This window comes from Eschrichtius robustus, chromosome X (genome assembly GCF_028021215.1).
Source record: "Eschrichtius robustus isolate mEscRob2 chromosome X, mEscRob2.pri, whole genome shotgun sequence".
Taxonomy (NCBI): domain Eukaryota; kingdom Metazoa; phylum Chordata; class Mammalia; order Artiodactyla; family Eschrichtiidae; genus Eschrichtius; species Eschrichtius robustus.
This window is the reverse complement of record NC_090845.1, coordinates 134,851,967-134,871,671: the sequence shown is the minus strand read 5'-3', so window position 1 is coordinate 134,871,671 and position 19,705 is coordinate 134,851,967. Positions and strand designations below refer to the sequence as shown.

General features: G+C 46.5%; 1 protein-coding gene and 1 pseudogene across 1 annotated transcript in view; both read right to left on the bottom strand.

Annotated features, from left to right (window-relative positions):
* Window positions 1–19,705, bottom strand: part of TKTL1 (transketolase like 1) — a 36,413-nt gene that overhangs the window by 14,887 nt on the left and 1,821 nt on the right. Inside the window, exons 2-6 of the mRNA XM_068532923.1 lie at window positions 16,998–17,095; window positions 15,149–15,340; window positions 14,940–15,067; window positions 13,173–13,366; window positions 6,162–6,326 (exon numbers count right to left, since the gene is read on the bottom strand). Coding sequence (XP_068389024.1) covers window positions 6,162–6,326; window positions 13,173–13,366; window positions 14,940–15,067; window positions 15,149–15,340; window positions 16,998–17,095 — 777 coding nt within the window. The remainder of the gene's footprint in view (window positions 1–6,161; window positions 6,327–13,172; window positions 13,367–14,939; window positions 15,068–15,148; window positions 15,341–16,997; window positions 17,096–19,705) is intronic.
* LOC137756808 (N-acetylneuraminate 9-O-acetyltransferase pseudogene) lies at window positions 7,572–9,933 on the bottom strand (annotated as a pseudogene).

Sequence of the window (19,705 nt, the reverse complement as noted above, 5' to 3'; positions counted from 1 at the left end):
CCTGAACTCTCAGGAGCCTCCAACACTACAGACCCTGCCTGCATCGTACCTGACCTCTCAGGAGCATCCAGCACTACAGACCCTGCCTGCATCGTACCTGACCTCTCAGGACCCTCCAGCACTACAGACCATACCTGCTTCGTACCTGACCTCTCAGGAGCCAACAGCACTACAGATCCTGTATGCATCGTACCTGACCTCTCAGGAGCCTCCAGCACTACAGACCCTGCCTGCATCGTACCTGACCTCGCAGGAGTCTCCAGCACTACAGACCATCCTTGCATCGTACCTGACCTCTCAGGAGCCTCCAGCACTACAGACCCTGCCTGCATCGTACCTGACCTCTCAGGAGCCTCCAGCCCTACAGACCCTGCCTGCATCATACCTGAACTCTCAGGAGCCTCCAACACTACAGACCCTGCCTGCATCGTACCTGACCTCTCAGGAGCCTCCAGCACTACAGACACTGCCTGCATGGTACCTGACCTCTCAGGAGCCTCCAGCATTACAGACCCTGTCTGCATCGTACGTGACCTCTCAGAAGCCTCCAGCACTACAGACCCTGCCTGCGTCGTACCTGACCTCTCAGGAGCCTCCAGCACTACAGACCCTGCCTGCATCGTACCTGACCTCTCAGGAGCCTCCAGCACTACAGACCCTGCCTGCATCGTACCTGACCTCTCAGGAGCCTCCAGCACTACAGTCCCTGTCTGCATCGTACCTGGCCTCTCAGGAGCCTCCAGCACTACAGACCCTGTCTGCATCGTACCTGGCCTCTCAGGAGCCTCCAGCACTACAGACCCTGTCTGCATCGTACCTGACCTCTCAGGAGCCTCCAGCTCTACAGACCCTGTCTGCATCGTACCTGACCTCTCAGGAGCCTCCAGCACTACAGACCATGCCTGCATCGTACCTGACCTCTCAGGAGCCTCCAGCACTACAGACCATGCCTGCATCGTACCTGGCCTCTCAGGAGCCTCCAGCACTACAGACCCTGCCTGCATCGTACCTGGCCTCTCAAGAGCCTCCAGCTCTACAGACCCTGTCTGCATCGTACCTGACCTCTCAGGAGCCTCCAGCACTACAGATCCTGTCTGCATCGTACCTGACCTCTCAGGAGCCTACAGCTCTACAGACCCTGTCTGCATCGTACCTGGCCTCTCAGGAGCCTCCAGCACTACAGACTCTGTCTGCATCGTACCTGGCCTCTCAGGACCCTCCAGCACTACAGACACTGCCTGCATCGTACCTGACCTCTCAGGAGCCTCCAGCACTACAGACGCTGCCTGCATCGTACCTGACCTCTCAGGACCCTCCAGCACTACAGACACTGCCTGCATCGTACCTGGCCTCTCAGGAGCCTCCAGCACTACAGACCTTGCCTGCAACGTACCTGACCTCTCAGGAGCCAACAGCACTACAGACCCTGTCTTCATCGTACCTGGCCTCTCAGGAGCCTCCAGCACTACAGACCCTGTCTGCATCGTACCTGACCTCTCAGGAGCCTCCAGCTCTACAGACCCTGTCTGCATCGTACCTGACCTCTCAGGAGCCTCCAGCCCTACAGACCATGCCTGCATCGTACCTGACCTCTCAGGAGCCTCCAGCACTACAGACCCTGTCTGCATCGTACCTGGCCTCTCAGGAGCCAACAGCACTACAGACCATGCCTGCATCGTACCTAACCTCTCAGGGGCCTCCAGCACTACAGACGCTGTCTGCATCGTACCTGGCCTATCAGGAGCCTCCAGCACTACAGACCATGCGTGCATCGTACCTGGCCTCTCAGGAGCCTCCAACACTACAGACTCTGTCTGCATCGTACCTGGCCTCTCAGGACCGTCCAGCATTACAGACACTGCCTGCATCGTACCTGACCTCTCAGGAGCCTCCAGCACTACAGACCATGCCTGCATCGTACCTGGCCTCTCAGGATCCTCCAGCACTACAGACCCTGCCTGCAACGTACCTGACCTCTCAGGAGCCAACAGCACTACAGACCCTGTCTGCATCGTACCTGGCCTCTCAGGAGCCTCCAGCACTACAGACCCTGTCTGCATCGTACCTGGCCTCTCAGGAGCCTCCAGCACTACAGACCCTGTCTGCATCGTTTCTGGCCTCTCAGGAGCCTCCAGCACTACAGACACTGCCTGCATCGTACCTGGCCTCTCAGGAGCCTCCAGCACTACAGACCCTGTCTGCATCGTACCTGGCCTCTCAGAAGACTCCAGCACTACAGACCCTGCCTGCATCGTACCTGACCTCTCAGGATCCTCCAGCACTACAGACCCTGTCTGCATCGTACCTGACCTCTCAGGAGCCTCCAGCACTACAGACCCTGTCTGCATCGTACCTGAAGTCTCAGGAGCCTACAGCACTACAGACCCTGTCTGCATCGTACCTGGCCTCTCAGGAGCCTCCAGCACTACAGACACTGCCTGCATCGTACCTGACCTCTCAGGGGCCTCCAGCACTACAGTCCCTGCCTGCATCGTACCTGGCTTCTCAGGAGCCTCCAGCACCACAGACACTGTCTGCATCGTACCTTACCTCTCTGGAGCCTCCATTACTACAGATACTGCCTGCATAGTACCTGACCTCTCAGGAGCCTCCAGCACTACAGACCCTGTCTGCATCTTACCTGGCCTCTCAGGAGCCTCCAGCATTACAGACCCTGCCTGCATCGTACCTGATCTCTCAGGAGCCCTCAGCACTACAGACCCTGCCTGCATCGTACCTGACCTCTCAGGAGCCTCCAGAAGTACAGACCCTGCCTGCATCGTACCTGACCTCTCAGGAGCCTCCGGCACTACAGACCCTGTCTGCATCGTACCTGGCCTCTCAGGTGCCTCCAGCACTACAGACCCTGTCTGCATCGTACCTGGCCTCTCAGGTGCCTCCAGCACTACAGACCCTGTCTGCATCGTACCTGGCCTCTCAGGTGCCTCCAGCACTACAGACCAGCCGTCTCACTGAACGCTGCTGACCCTGCCTAGGCCGCTTCTGCTGGGCGGCGCACCTAGACTGAGTCCTGGGCCTCGGGCCACACTCCTCCTCATCTGCCCCCTCTACAGGGAACCAGCATATGGTCCCACTGTGTCAGTCTGATGTGCTTGATGCTAACCACGCCTCTCTCTCTCTATTCTTCACCTCCGCTGGAAGGGCAGGCTCACATACCCTGGCAGGCTTCAAACTAGAAGATGAACATCTTGGGGTAAACAAAGACCGTCCAAGGGGCACATGGCTGTGGCTGGTCTCAACGTCAAGATCCTTGACTCCCATGTCCGTCTGCCAGCAAAAGGGCCCAGGGCCTACTTCCCGCTGTCTCCCTGATAATCGCCTCCCAGTCACTGACTGCCGAAAGGCGCTCTCTCACCCTCATCGGGTCCTTCAGTTGGGCAACACCCTGGAGTGTGAGAGCTCCGGATCAAAACAGAAAGGACAATTCGAAATAATCATAGCAGCCTTGAGAAACTACAGAACTCAAAAGATTGGATAACAAATTCTTTTTTAAGTCAGGGGTTTTCCAATTCTTTTAACAAAACTGAAAGAGAACCTAATGTAACTCTCAACCCTTTACAAATAATTTTCCACCAACAACTTAACATGAAAGATCACTGTGTGATTTTTGGCTTATAACTGGGAAGGAATTCAAATGAATTGAATGATGTTGCCACAACAAAACTCTTTCCCTTCCCATCACCTTATTTATGTAAACAAGGTTTCTTGGCACTTACATCATTAAAATACGAATAGATTTTGTTCTGAAACTTGTCTCATTCTAGCTTTAAGTGTACTTAACCAATGCTACACAAGCTAATAATTATAACTGTAGCTCAATCTAGAAGAAAACAAATTGTAATGCTCCAAGGCCTATGGACATAAGAAAATTTTTAAAAACTGTCAATGTATATGCATATTTTTATTGCAGAAAAGAACTGTCAACAAAAGGCTTTCATGCATAAATATATTTGGGGAAGCAGAACGGAAATAAGAATTCAAGTAGAAAAACGGATTTAATTTCTGACAAAGAGTGCCTTCATGTAATTGGATGATTTGAGTGTTAAAGTGTCACAAATGTCAATATACGGGAAATTATATCCTTTGCATCTACTTAAATCTGTGATGAAAAATTTAGATGTTAACTTAAAGCTAGGCAGAAAAAGATCTAGTTTAGAAAAACACATTCAGCAGTTTGGAAAGCAAACACATTTGGAGATAAATGATCTATCCTCTAAGCTACCTGGCACCCCCATCCCCAGTCTAACAGGTACCCTGACCCCCCTACCCCAGGGCCCAAAGAGAGCTCCTGACTGCGTTCCCAAAACCCATTCCTCCCCCAGTCTTGTCCATCTCAGGAAGCAACACTCCTCTGCTCCCAGGTGCTCTGGCCTCTGCCCTAGCGCCAGCCTTGGTTCCTGCCCTGACACCTACCCCATGGCATCCTGCCGACTCTCCCGGCAAAGCAGATTCTGGATGAGTCTGCTCCTCTCCAACCCCACAGCTGCTGCCCTGGTCCAAGTCGCCATCTCCTGTCACCTCCCCCGCTCCCCCCAGCAAGCTGTTCTCCACAGCGGCCCTCCCTTCTGCTCCCTGAACAGCTCAGATTTGGGCGTGCCACAGAGCTAGCTGGGCCCCCTGCTGGGAATACCGTCCCCCAAAGATCTGCGCATGACTGACTCCTTGTCACTTAAGTCTCAGCTTAAACGTCACGTCCTCTGAGACCTTGCTGCTGACTGGCCCTAGTCACGCTATCACTGTAGTCACCAGTTTCACCTGGTAGCCCTGGATGCTACCCACTTGCTGGCTGCTGCTTTATTCGTTGCCTTCAGTTGCTGACTGAAAGAATCAATGAGTTAGGAAGCAAGCTTTTTGATAGGTGGCTCAATTCAGAAAATTATGAATTGTATTTTTTTCCATTCAAAATGGAAACAGCTTAGCTTAATGAGACCCACAGAAAAATGTACATATTCTTACAATTGCAATGACCTACTTTACTGAACAGGGGGGCTTAAATTCCAACACTGACAGGGCCAGGGAAGCACCGTGAACAAATGAGCGGGCCAGCAGGACGCAGGGACATGGTGAGCTGGCTGTGGACCCCCATCTAAATGGGGCCCCTGCTTGGCTCCAGCTAACTGGTGGCAGGAAGGAAGGAATGTCGTCCCAATGTTGCCAGATCTTCCCATTCTTCAAGAGAATCCAGAAATTTGGATTCCATATAAAATTTCCTGACTTTTAAAAGCTGGCAACTGGGACTTCCCCGGCGGTCCAGTGGTTAAGACTCCGTGTTTCCAACACAGGGGGGCGCGGGTTCGATCCCTGGTCGGGGAACTAAGATCCCACATGCCACATGGTACAGGCAAAAAAAAAAAAAAGAAAGAAAGAAAGAAAGAAAAAAGCTGGCAACTAATTTAAAATATCTGTAAATACTACTTGTTCCAAATACAATCTCTCTGGTGGTCACGTAAGGCCTGCTGGCCCATAGATTTCTGGCCAGTGCTGTTTTTGGCCTCTACGATGTGAAGGTACATGTGCGCTGGCCTCTGCAGTGGCACAGAGCTTTACAAGTCAAGGCGTTTACTTGCACAAACTCCTTCCTCTCTCTCGAGGGGAGTGTGTGCGGATATGTGCATGCATAAGAGACTCCTGCGCTAATGTCATCCTGGGAAGAGACTGAAGCACAGATAAGCAGAACAGCTCTACCTAAGGCCACAGCACTACTGACATTCTTGAGGCTGCAATTAGGGCAACATTTGAATATCTAGGATATATTAGGCCCCATGCAACAAGGTGGAGAGAAAAACCACAGTCCCTTGTAGCTTTCAATCTATTGGCCTCTGGGATGTTGTAGGATTGCCTGGTTGTGGGATGGGCAGGGCAGGAAGAGTGGGGTCACCTAGAGCTACCAGGGAGCTGGGCATGCTTTAGGCCTGGAGACCTGAGGGCAGATGGCTGGAGCCCCTCCCTGCGGTCCTGGAAGTCACCCCTCAGACTCTGCCTGGCTGCTCTGTACTTGTTTCCCCCGACACTTTTTTCCTCCAGTTCCTTTGCTTTTATAAGTGGAAAGAAAAACTGTAACACAGCGCAGCCCTCCTATGTCTGGTGGGCCACTGTTTGTCAATGAGAAGACTCAAGATGGATGTCCCCAGCATACATACCATGTTTTGCTCAGCAATACAACACTCAACGAAGCGCTCAGGGTGTTCCTTCTTGAATATCTCAGAGAAGGTGGAGTTCTTGCTGTCACCGTCCAGCACAACGACTCTGTCATTTGCATGGCCCAGCTTAGCCAGAGCCAAACCACATGCTTTCCGAGTAGCTATCTGGAAGTTAAACAGTAGAGTTTCTTTTTTTTTTTTTTTTTTTAAAAAAACATAGTTTAAGTGATACTTTACAATACAAAAATAAGCATCCACAGAATGTTTATTTACTGTTTAAATTACTCCATATTTTCATATACCATGAACAAAAAATATTTTACCCCATACACAGTAACAGCAAACAAGTGCAATCTTTCAAACATTAAAATTTATAATCAAATCTGTACAACAGATAAATTTATACCTCTAACAATTAGCTTGTAACAAAACCAAAAACATACACTGCCCAAGGTCACCGGTTTACTTAAAATTCTACTTATGGTTATACATCTCAAACATAACTTGAATCTTTACTACACTGCACAAGTTTAGACTGATAAATATTTTTTTAAAAATAGGGGGGAGTAATCGGAAATACCAAAATGGTTATAAAGAGCTTCCAAACATTGGAAATAATATACAAAATTAATTAGATGGGGGAAAGCATATTCAATGGATCCACAGGGTAACTGGTATTACACTGGTATAGCTTAAAGAAAGGAAACAGGTGAATGTTTGGACTAGAAAGAAAATTTGGCCTTTTTATAAAAAGCTACAACAGTATCAATGACAAAACCCTGTCATGGAGCCTAGAACAACTTTGAGACAAAGTGTACAAAGATTTTAGGCTTATATACCTGAAAACCATAGTTAGGAAGAAAACTCATGTCAGGAAACATAACAATCAGAACATGAACACAGAAGACATACTGTTTGTCATTCCACATCATTGCACGTATAAGAAAACAATACTGCAGTCTTTCTTGAGTAAGAAAGTTTTCAACGAAATAGGAAGTTCCATGATGAATATAGGTGCATACAATTTTATTACCACAAATTTAGTAAATATCAAAACACTCAGTGGTGTCACTAAGCTAATTATCTGTATTTTTTTACTGGAAAGGTAATTATTTCCCTGCCTTCATATGTTAACTTAAAATCACTTATAAAAGGAAATACAGATCCAGTAGAAAAGACTTTTCACATGCAGTCCTATACAATGCACTCTGCTTCATCAATTTTCTTCAGTATTTCACATCGTATATGTACATTTCCAAAATATACAACCACACATGTTCAACAGATGTCACTGAGCTATCTTCTTGTCACACAAATTTTTATTTACATATACATTTGTATCTTCAGATAGATGCTGTTCTCCTCCAGGTAGACACAAAGTTAATCTGAAGAGTTTAAGGTTTTAGTATCCTAATGCCTTGATTTATCTTGAACAGATGATAAGATGAGGAGTCCACAAAAAAATGCAGCTATACATGCCAATCTTTTCAACAGAGATGAGTTATCTTTAGGAATAATAATCTGTGCAAGATCATTAGTGATCTGAGAAATTCCATGTGCCACACAAACAAATATGAAAGTGCTGACAATGATGTTGAGCATAGGGTTTCCAGGTATGAGTACCAAGATACCCCTTGTGTCTGCTGCCAGCCATATGTGATACTGGCAAATAAATAGCTCTAACGAAATTTTTCCAAACCAAGCAAAAAATGAACTGTAAACTGAACGGGCATATCCAGGGATATTCCTTATTAGGATGAAGGCTAAAATCTGTACCACAGAAACAGATGGGTGGAGTTCATTGCACTCTGCTTTGTTTTTACAACTGCTAGCCCAGATGGAATAGGTCAAGAAAGAAACTACTGAAATAAATAATAGAAAATTTGAAACTTTGTTCGAAAAAAGAGGTTCACCCTTTCCTTCAGAAAGTACTTGGTGCTTCTGTAAAGCCAGATAAATGAAAGCAAACAACATTCCGTGAAAGACTACGTAAGGGTCTAACCTCCATCTGAACCACCATTCATATACACTGCCTTTCAGTTCGAAACACTTGGACAATGGCCAAAGAGAAAAGATCTTCTCAAATGCACCCTGAGAATATGCCAGAAAACATATACATAACAGCAAGAATGCTAGTTTCAACAGTAAGCCAAAACGCCAGAAACAATTTCCGTTTGCTTTTTTTTGGATTATCTGTGGCCACAGTGCTAAAGTAACATATATGACCATGAACCATACAGTGACCAAGGGGACAAAGTAATAGAATTGATAAGGCCGATCCATTACTATACATAACACCACCACCAGGAAATTGAGACGAAATAAGACCTGACATACTCTATGGATTCCAAAGTCTCCTTTGATCCAAAAGTATGAGAAATGCCCATACCCTGTCTGAAATAGATACGCAGCAACCAGAACCCGAATGTGCATGTACACAGGCAAAAATGTACTTGCTCCAGAGATATGATAAATCAAAATCACAAGTTGCATCCAGCCTTTCCATTCATCTGTTTGTTCTCTATTTAACACTTTAGTCTCCTTAGTATTTTCATTGTAAAATACTCCCAAAACCAAGATGTAGATAATTGGAATAAAGAAAGTTGAATGTGTATAAAATTTGTTTTCCTTCATAAATAGATTTGCATGGTCACATATATAGAAATAAGCCATGATCAGGCCAAGTTTGCAGAAAGACTGTAAAAGTATTCCTAATGGAGACACTGGGGGATTGATAATATTTTTCTTTTCTTCTCCACTTTCCAAATCAGTACAAGGCTTATTCTTCCGATGAGCATTACGATGAATTATATAAAAAATTAAATATCCAATAATAGATAAAGTGAAAAAACAAGCAGCTAGCTTCTGTAGGAGAGTAAGAGGAGGCCGGGGTTGACAACAGGAACCATCTACAGGCTTCAAAATCTTATTGCAATACACGTTCGTAAGAATCATTGCACTAGTTTCTCTGCTTGATTCAGGAAGATGTAAGCCATCCAAAGATTCCATGATGGTTTCTTGAGCAATTAATTTGGAAACACTGAACATCTTAACATTCGATTTAGACTTTCTGGTGCTGCTATTCAAAATACTGATTGCAGCTTCATTGTAGGCATCTATCTTCTCATTAGTGATCATTTTCCTATTTTCACTTAATAGATCTTCATAAACAGGATTGTGGCAGCTCCTGCTACAACCACATGGGGCTTTGCAACAGAATCCTCAGTCCACACTTTGATACACTGTTTCATAGAACCATTAACCTCTGGATGCCACAGAAAATCCACTTTAACTGATGCAGTCTTGTCTTCAAAAGGAATGTTTTCATGCTTATTTCCTTCTTCTTTAAATTGGGGATTAATTATTTTTACAAAAGAATAAAACATTTGACGAATTCTGGAATCTCCAGTAAATGCAATATGTGTATCTACAAGGCAGTTCTTCGCTTCACTGATTTTGTACTTACGCATCATACAGCTGTGAGGTTGCCAAACTTTCTCTCCAAGAAATCTGCCACTTGAGAGAAGGTATTCACATGAGTCATTTCCTCGGTAGCGGCGAGAGGCGAGGTGGCACAGTGCGAGCAGCAGCACGGCCACCAGCGCCAGCACCTTGGCGCTCCTCACGCTGAAGTAGTGGTTGATCTCCCGCTTGCCCAGGTTGTAGGCCAGAGCCGCCATCTTGGTTCCTCCATGACAACAGCGCGCGGCGGAGCGGGGAAGGGGCGCCGCACAGGGGCAGCACTGGAGCTGCCGCCGCCGCAGCCAGGCGAGGAGCCGCCGCCAGCCCCCGCGGCCGCCACCCGCGCCGCCCGCCGGGGAGCCTGACCCCGCGGTGCCCCCGGCCTCTGCCTGCCCCTCCTCGGCCGCGACCGCCTCAGCGGCCTCCCCCCAGCCCCGCCGCCGCTCTACAGTAGAGTTTCTTAGAATGGGTTTAGAAGGAAGGTGAATTGGTAGAATTATAAACTGTCATCTACCTTAATGAAGAAAGCAAATTTGTGATTCACCAATAATCTCCTTTAGGGTCATAAAAAAGGACTGCTAGCCAATTTTAAATCCATACTTGGCTCACTGGGTATCAATTTCCCCCAAATAAATTTATTCTTCTGTCCCATTCCTATAGTTGATTTAAAAATTTACATTTCCCAAAATGCAAATGCCTCTGTGAGTGTTTAACTATAAAACTGATAATACTCACTGTAAATATTAAAATGTAGAACTTTAGAAACATAATACAAATAATAAACAATTCCATTAGGATATTGTTTGAGATTGGACTCAATCTATGGATTAATTTAGGGGAGAACTGACATCCTTACAATATTGAGTTTTTCTATTAAAAAAAACAAGGTTTGGCATTTCCTCAAAGAGTTAAACAGAATTACTACGACCCAGCAATTCTACTCCTAGGTATATACCCAAGAGAAAAATACATCTATACGAAAGGTTGTACACAAATGTTCATTGCAGCATTATTCACAATAGCCAAAAGGTAGAAACAACCCAAATGTCCAGCAACAGGTGAATGGATAAATAAAACATATGATATACCCATAAAATGGAGTACTGCCACCACACGGATGAACCTCGAGAACACAGTGCTAAGTGAAATAAGCCAGACTCAAAACTTTGCACATTATATGATCCCATTTACATGAAATGTCTGGAATAGGCAAATCCACAGACACAGAAAGTAGATTAGCAGTTACTAGGGGCTGGGTGGGAATAGAGAGTAACTGCTAATGGGTATAGGGTTTCTCTTTGGGATGACGGAAATGTTGTAAGATTGAGTGTGGTGATGGTTGCACAACTCTTGTCAGTATGCTAAAAACCATTGAATTGTACATTTCAAATGGGTAGATTATATAGAAATCTATAGCTTTATATAGCTTTATTATCTCAATAAAGCTGTTATTTTAAAAAAACAAGGTTTGCCTCCGCATTTGTCTTTGTTCATTCATCTAAACACTCCTAAAAATATTTTTTAAAACAGGCAATTCATGTAGATGAGTACAAAAGTCAGGTTATGAAAGGATATCGAGTGAAAAGGCCATCTTCCTCCTGCTCTCCCAGTTCCTCTCCCCAGAGGTAAGGGAAATGACAGGTTTGTGTGGCATCCTTTTGGCAATGGTCTACTCACAAATACTTGGTGAGCATCTCATGCATACAAGGCATGTGAGCTTCTTTTAGGGCTATAGTTTTATAAGTATCTTAACATAGACCTTATATACTTAAGTTTATTTTTAGTTATTTTCGTTTTTATTGCCATTGTAAAAGGGATAATCTCTCCATTTTATTAATATAAGAATCAATCTTTGTATATTAGTTTTGCTACAAGTTCTCGTTCTGGACTCCTCTTATTTCTAACCATTTTCTGTCGATTCTCTTGGGCTTTCCAGACATACAACTCTACCACCTGCAAATAGGCTTGCCTTTTCATCGTCAGGACTGAGTCTTTAATTGTTAATGATCATAATTTCCCCCCTCCTAATACTGGGGAATGATATGCATTACTAATTTGAACTTCACTGATTCATATACCTCTTTAAGGTACTGAGTTGAGACCAGCGAACATTTTATTTAGAATTTTTACATCAATATTCATAAGTGAGGTTGGCCTGTAGTTTTTTCCTTTGGGCTAGCATTATAACATTTCGGCTTCATAAATGGCTTTTTCCATATTCAAGAAGGTTTGAAACAGCCTAGGAATTAACCCATTCCTTGAAGGTTAAAATTAAGTCACTCTTGCAACTTAGTGAGCCTGGCACTTTGGAGGTACAACTCTTGGACAGTTTTCTCAAATTTTTCTATGGCTGTTGATCTACTTAAGTGTTTTGTGTCTTTTTAGTCAATTTTGGTATTTTATGTATTCCTAAAAGAGGTCCTTTTTTTTTTTTTTTTTTTTTTTTTTACAGGTTTTCATACCAATTAGCATAGTTTTCTCAAAATTCTGTTTTCCGCATCTGTGGTTATCTCCTCTAGTGACTAATTTTATTCATTTATGATTTTCATCTCTTTAAGTAGGCTAGATAATGGTTTGTCTACTGTATTAGTAATTCAAAGAGCCAACTCTTTGATTTGTGTATTAATGTGACTTCTTGTTCTTTAATTCATTAACTTTTTACGAACTGGCCTGTTTCCTTAATTTTTCCTATTAGTAAAATATATACACGTCTTTCAAAAAATGAAAAGCTCCCATAATCCCACCTACCTTCCAGACATAAACATTTCATCATAATCAATGCTGCAATTGACATTCATTCTATTCTGCACACTTGCACAGGTGTTCCTGTAGGATAAATTCCTGTGAGTTGCACTGCTAGTTTGAAGGGTGTGAACAGCTAAAGTGTTAACACGTATTACCAAAGTAGCCTCTGTTTATATGTACTTTTCCCTTATTAATAGCGTTCTTCTGCTTTTAAATTTGTTTTCTAATTTCTCAAATAGTCAATTCATTTATTTTAAACCCATATTACCAGGCTAAGACAACGTAAGTAACACTCAAAATGTCCCCAAATAAATAAGTACTTCCTTCCTCCCAGGCTCACCACCTTATTTCCTTAGGTTGTGAAGACCCTGCATACTTTGAATACAAAAATGGTAACAAAAAGCAGAAAGGTTTTATGTTCAGCCTTTAGTGCCTAATTTGTTTCCTTTTTGAAGAACTGGTCTTTGATGAATTGGTGTGTTTCCTTGTGTAATCCAGGGAATAAGCCCAACAGATCAATCCAGCCAGGCCCCCATCCTTTGAGTAGACACAGAAGCAAACAAAAGTTGCACAGCACTGGACACAAATAAGTAGTGACTGACTGGTAAGAAAATTCAGACCTGAGTTAAGTTTGAAATCAAAGAATAAATATCAGAAACAGTAAAAGAGAAGGTAAATCCATATTTATTGCTTATAATCTTTAGTTAAATACCACATCACCTAACAATTTGTTCATTCCTGGAGATCAGAGTAAACAGAGTCCTCTGTATTTAGGAAAAGCAGAGAAAAAAGCAGTTTGCCTACCATGTCACCAACATTGTAAGCAGGTGGAGAGATCATTTCTATATCTGTGATGTTGACTGGAGGCGAGTCTTCAACAGGGGGTTTTGGGTCAAGCTTCTTCTTGGTCTGTATCTGGCTCTCAATTAGTTTGATAATTGTATCCACTCTTTCTTTTGGCATTGGCCTTTCATGCCAATTTTCTGAATCCTCAACTTCTGCAACCCAATGGATAAAACACATTCATTCCCTAAGTATCTAATGAGCTCCTATTTGGTCATCTGAAAGACATCCAGATGGAAAAGATGTCAGCCACAGAGTAAAAAGCTGGCACAGGGGGCCTGACATGGTACTGCAGTCGCAGGAGACAGCCTTGACAAAGGCCGAGAGGCTCTTGAGGGGGCCACTGGCCCATGTGCTGGTGAATGGAGGGGAGAGTGAGGGAGATGAGGCTGGACAGGCAGAGCAGACCATGGAGGATCCTATGGGTATAAGGAGTCTGAGTTCTGTCCAAAGCAAGATGGGAAACCACTGACGGGTTTGGAAGGGGGATGGTGACTGATCAGATCCGTGTTGTAGAAAGATCACCACGGCAGTCATGTGGGGGCTGGCTTGGGGAGACTGCAGTTAGGGAGAGGTGACTGGGCCTGGGCAAGAGAGATGGAGAGGAGCGAACAGACTTGAGACGTACGTCAGGAGCAGAATCAATCAGAATCGATGAAAGACTGGGTATGTGTGTAGGGGGCACATAAGGGAGAGGTGGAGGCAAGGACAATACCCAGGTTTCTGCCAGGAGCAAACTGGTCCAGTCGTCATTTACTGAACGGGGGTACCAGAATAAGACTGTATTTTGAGAAGGAGTCATAGAAGAGTTTTATTCTAAAATGTCAACACGGGCTTCCCTGGTGGCGCAGTGGTTGAGAATCCGCCTGCTAATGCAGGGGACACGGGTTCGAGCCCTGGTCTGGGAAGATCCCACGTGCCGCGGAGCAACTGGGCCCGTGAGCCACAATTGCTGAGCCTGCGCGTCTGGAGCCTGTGCTCCGCAGGAAGAGAGGCCGCGATAGTGAGAGGCCCGCGCACCGCGATGGAGAGTGGCCCCCGCTTGCCGCAACTGGAGAGGGCCCTCGCACAGAAGCGAAGACCCAACACAGCCAAAAATAAATAAATAAATAAATAAATAAATAAATAAATAAATAATTCCCATTTAAAAAAATAAAAAAAATAAAATGTCAACACTAAAAACACACCAGGGATCACACCTACTGCAACTATTTGTACTTGAGATGAACAACTTCAGAGGTCCACTTTGAAATCTGCAAGAAGTTAAGACTTTCAAAACCCCCTCACTTCCCCGACCCTCAGTTCCACAGTTACCTTTCCCAGAGGCCCTGCTTTACTAGTGGCCTGTGTGTCCTCCCAGGTAGCGTGGGCACAGGCTAGGGCGCTCGCAGGCACGTACACTCATGTTTACGTATCTGCTCACGCTCAGCCCCCCTCTGGCTCTGCACTCCCGTGGAGATGGCTCCCTGCTGGTCCTCTAACTGAGGGACTATCCTCTCAGCCGCTCCCTTGCGCTCGCTTGCTGGGGGTCTGGGCTCCCTCCCCCTTGCCCTAACCAGATCTGCTATCTACAAGCATGAGAAAGAGCAAGAGCGCTGGGCGCACGTCACAGGCGTAATCACCGTGCGTGAAGTCAGCTGTCTGCCCAGCTAGCCTAAGCCTCCCTCCACCTCATATGCTAGGCAGAGGTTTTTGACAACCACAAGCAGAAAAGCAACACTTCCTTACGTGGCATGCCGTGGCCCCTGAAGGTCTTGGCAACTATAGCAGTGGGCTTGCTCTTCACTTGAGCCGCCTGCTGGAACACCTGGCACAGTGCCTCCACATCGCGGCCATCCACCACGAAAGTATTCCACCTGTCAACCGAGAAGTGGGCCAGGTTAGAAGGCGAAGGGGGGATGGGGCGGAAAGAAGGTGCCACAAAACAGGACAGTTACCCAAAGGCTTCACAGCGCTTCTGAAAGACGTCTGTGCAGTGCTTGAGGGGCAGGGTGCCGCTGTGGTACAGGCGATTCACGTCAAAGATGGCCACCAGGTTGTCCAGACTGTGGTGGGAAGCAAAGGCCATGGCCTCCCAGATGGAGCCATCCGAGGACTCGCCACCTCCAATGAGGCAGAACACCCGGTAGCTGGGGCAAGCCGAGAGACGTTAGGACCGTGCCTGGGGCTCCTCTGGGCAGCTCGAGCAAATATATTTCATGGAGAGAAACAAAGGAGGAGACAGAAGCAGCTGCTTCAGACCTAAGACAATTTTCCCTGTCAACGCTGCCCAAATTCCACAGCTGAGGAAACACAGCTTTAAAAGCTTGGGCCTCACGACATGGGCTGCACCTTTGGCTAGTCTTCTCATTCTAGCTGTAAAAGTAATTTCTACGTTCTTCTGCCACTTCCCTGGGCCCAACGAATAAGAGCGGATGGGGAGAAGGCAGCTCCCTTAAATGCCCAAACATTTACATATATGGTTTCTTGATAAGCTCCATGTTAAGCACTGCCACCTTCTATTTCTGATCTTACAAATTTATATACAATAATAACAATCAAAACATCCTACCTCAGGAGCGTATGTTCTGTTACAAATATTAAACTCCTCTGCAGCAGAAACATGAAATGTTTAAAGCACTAAAACACAACCCAGACCCCCAAAAAATGCTATAAATGAGGTATAAAAAAAGTGATTAACCACAGGATAGGGACTAACAGAGGCAACAGTGAGAGATGAAAAAGGTCAACAGTGGAGGAAGCACAACAAAGTGCCTCCAGAGGGGCCACCTGGGCTGGAACCTGGGACCGAGGGGCTGCAGACTCAGGCACCCTGGGTGAACCATGGGAGTAGAACATGCACACCATCATGGCCAACCCTGAGCCCCCCAGGATCCCCCATCTTGCTGCTCCTACATCAGCAGCACCTGGGCACACACCCCTGCAAGAAAGGCATGGATCTGCCTGTCTTCAGGAAGGTGGACCATTCCAGAAAAAGAGACCTTTGATTAACATGTAGGGGTCCCCAACGGAAAGGCAAATACACCATCTGTTCACTCTACAGTGAAGCTCACTGAGATATGGGAAACAGGAAGATGTCTCTCTTAGTAAAAACTTGAATCCTAGGACTTCCCTGGTGGTCCAGTGGGTAAGACTCCGCACTCCCAATGCAGGGGGCTCGGGTTTGATCCCTGGTCAGGGAACTAGATCCCACAATGCTGCAGCTAAGACCTTGCATACCACCACTGAAGATCTCGCATGCCGCAACTAAGACCCGGCGCAGCTAGCTAGCTAGCTAAATAAACAAACAAGTAAATAAATAAATGTTTAAAAAAAACTTAGACTTGAATCCTAATAAACTGTTTTCTTTCTTTTCAAAAATATTTATTTATTTATTTTGGCTGTGCCGGGTCTTAGTTGCAGCATGCGGGATCCTACAGTTGTGGCATGTGGGCTCATAGCTGCAGCATGCGGGCTTCTTACTTGCGGCATGCATGTGGGATCTAGTTATCTGAACAGGGATCGAACCTGGGCCCCCTGCATTGGGAGTGCGGAGTCTTACCCACTGGACCACCAGGGAAGTCCCTAATGAACTGATTTCTATACTGCAGGCAGCACTTAGAACCCAACAGGAGATGCTAGGACCGCTTCATGAAATATGATTTCTTTTTACTCCTTGAGTACTTGGTAACCTGAACTTTTAACACAATCACTGCCTTCCCAAACTAATAAGCGATAAATAAAGCCAAAGTGCTGGGGGTGGGGTGGGGTGGGAACAGTTAAGTGGTTTCCGGGTAAGCGCCTTACCTGGCCTTGTCAAAGTACTTGCCAGTATATGCCATCCCACACGCGACCCCCAGTCCTTCCCCCAGCCATCCAGTTGCCACATTAACAAACGACAGACTCTGTAAGAGAAAGCACCAAATGAATCTACACACCCTCATGCACCTCAAAGTGTCAGATCAACGTCACAAAGACAACAGAGTCACAGGTAATCCATGCAGCTGGTGAGGGCAACTGGAGCTCTGACAACATAGAAGTGGGAAGCTTCTGCACACAGCAGTCTAAACAGAGCCCAAGAGCAAAGCAGAAAAAAACATAAGCAGAAGTCTTGCCATTTCCACAAGACCTTTTATCTAGCTGTACACAGACCAGATGTTCAATGTTTTTGGAGAATATGGACTCTTAAACAGAAACTAGAAACACTGAAGATGATTTCAATTTCCCTGGTTTGTAAAACTCAAGTCAACTGAGATTTGGGAAGTGGTGATGTAGGAGGTTATGCTAGAAATAAGTCACTTTCTACCACCACTCCATTTATCCCCACTGACCTGCTTGTACGCACAGGCTATCACGGTCCCACGGAGAGAATGTGGCCCTCTGAGGGCCACAAGGTGGTGCCAGTGCCAAAGGTCTGCTGCACTGAGGCCTCACTCACTCCCAAGCTTCTGAAGAGATATCAAACTTATTCAACACTTCTGCTGCCACCATCTTGGCCTGGCCACAAACATCTCTTGCCTCTGTCAGAGCAGTGGCCTCCCTGCTTCCCTCCACAGTCGTTCTCAACACAGCCACCAGGCGGAGCACGATAAAACCGAAGCCCGCCCCTCAATCGCTGCGGAGAACTGTCCAAGGTCTTGTCATCTAACGTCAAGTAGAGCTCAAGTTCTTGCAGTGGCCTGTTCACTCCAGACCCCCATCACCTCCCACTGCTCCGGGTGCCTGGCCTCCTGGATGTCCTTTGAACACGCCACGCACATGCCTGCCTCAGGGCTTTAGCACGTGTGGCCCCCTCTCCCCCGAGTGCTCAGTGCTTGTGCCTAAATAAGGGCACAGCTCACTCCCTCACACCCTCCAAGTCTCTGCTCAAATGTCAACACCAAGGCTTTCCTGGACCATCTCTTTCACCTAGTACCTGCCCTCCACTTCCCTTGGATCTAGGATACTCAGCCCCATCTGACATGCTATTTCTGGGTTTGTTTCTTGTCTGCCCCCTTCCTCCATTCAGATGTCAGCTCCATTCAGAGACTGGTTTGTGTTGTCACTACCACGGATGAGTGGATGGTACCTGTTAGTCTCAGATCCCTCTCCTGTCTTGCTCCACCCTACTGTTCTGCTCTTCCTGGGGCTCTTGACCTTCCTTAACTTTCTCTACGTGCTTTGTGCCCTCACAGATTTGTTTTGCATCTCTAGCCCCGAGAACTGTCCCACTGAAGTCTCTCTTGACAACATCGCTAGCTTAGTCTTTCTCCCTACAGCTCCTATTTTACGCCTGTAACAAGCTCTGGCTCCCAGGTGCCTTACGTGCCCTTGGAGTGAGCCTGCGCTCTACACTCAGACCAACTCCACTTCCCCCCAGCTTTAACGCAGGGGACAAGTAAGCCCACTTCCATAAGGCTTTGCTCTCTGGGTACGATGGTGAGGAAAGCCCCGTTCAGGAAGCAAGAGGCTGTAGGATTAATTGAGAAGATTGGTGGGGCATCAGCATGATGTCTGGCATGGTGGAAGCACGCCCACATGGGTTCCCTTTCCTTTCCCAAGAATCCTTTCGCTGTGGGGGGGACACTCACAACTGAGGGGCCAAGAATAAAGATGCACACAAGCTGCTGAGGGCACCCAGGAAAGAAAGCTTTCTCTTCCAGGTGGTACTTCTCATCTTTGTTCTGACACAAAGTGTGCTTCAAGAACAAATTTACAAGAAGGCTTTTTGGTTACTTCCCAAGCCTCCTTGGCTAAAGAAAACAAAAGAGCTGATAAAACAAAAACTAAGGCCTGGGTGGTGGACGGAGAGATCATGAGCACCTCAGTCAGTGCCATGGCCAGGCCTTAGCAAGCGGCCTCCTCATGCAGCTGTCTACATAGACACTCCTGCCCCGGGAGCACGGATTATGGAGACCCTGGCTTCTCGGCCTCTAGCGAGTCCATTTACTCCATTCCCAACCAGAGCCAAGATGGACTATGCTCCTGAGTGTTTTTTTTTTTAAACTAAATTTATTTATTTTATTTATTTTTGGCTGCATTGGGTCTTCGTTGTTGCATGTGGGCTTTCTCTAGTTGCGGTGCACGGGCTTCTCATTGCAGCGGCTTCTCTTGTTGCGGAGCACGGGCTCTAGGCGCACGGGCTTCAGTAGTTGTGGCACGTGGGCTGAGTAGTTGTGGCTCGTGGGCTCTAGAGCGCAGGCTCAGTAGTTGTGGTGCACGGGCTTAGTTGCTCCGCAGCATGTGGGATCTTCCCGGACCACGGCTCGAACCCGTGTCCCCTGCATTGGCAGGCGGATTCTTTTATATATATATATATATTTTTTTTTAAATTAATTAATTAACTTATTTTTGGCTGTGTTGGGTCTTCGTTTCTGTGCGAGGGCTTTCTCTAGTTGTGGCAAGCGGGGGCCACTCTTCATCGCGGTGCATGGGCCTCTCGCTATCGCGGCCTCTCTTGCTGCGGAGCACAGGCTCCAGACGCGCAGGCTCAGTAGTTGTGGCACACGGGCTTCGTTGCTCCGCGGCATGTGGGA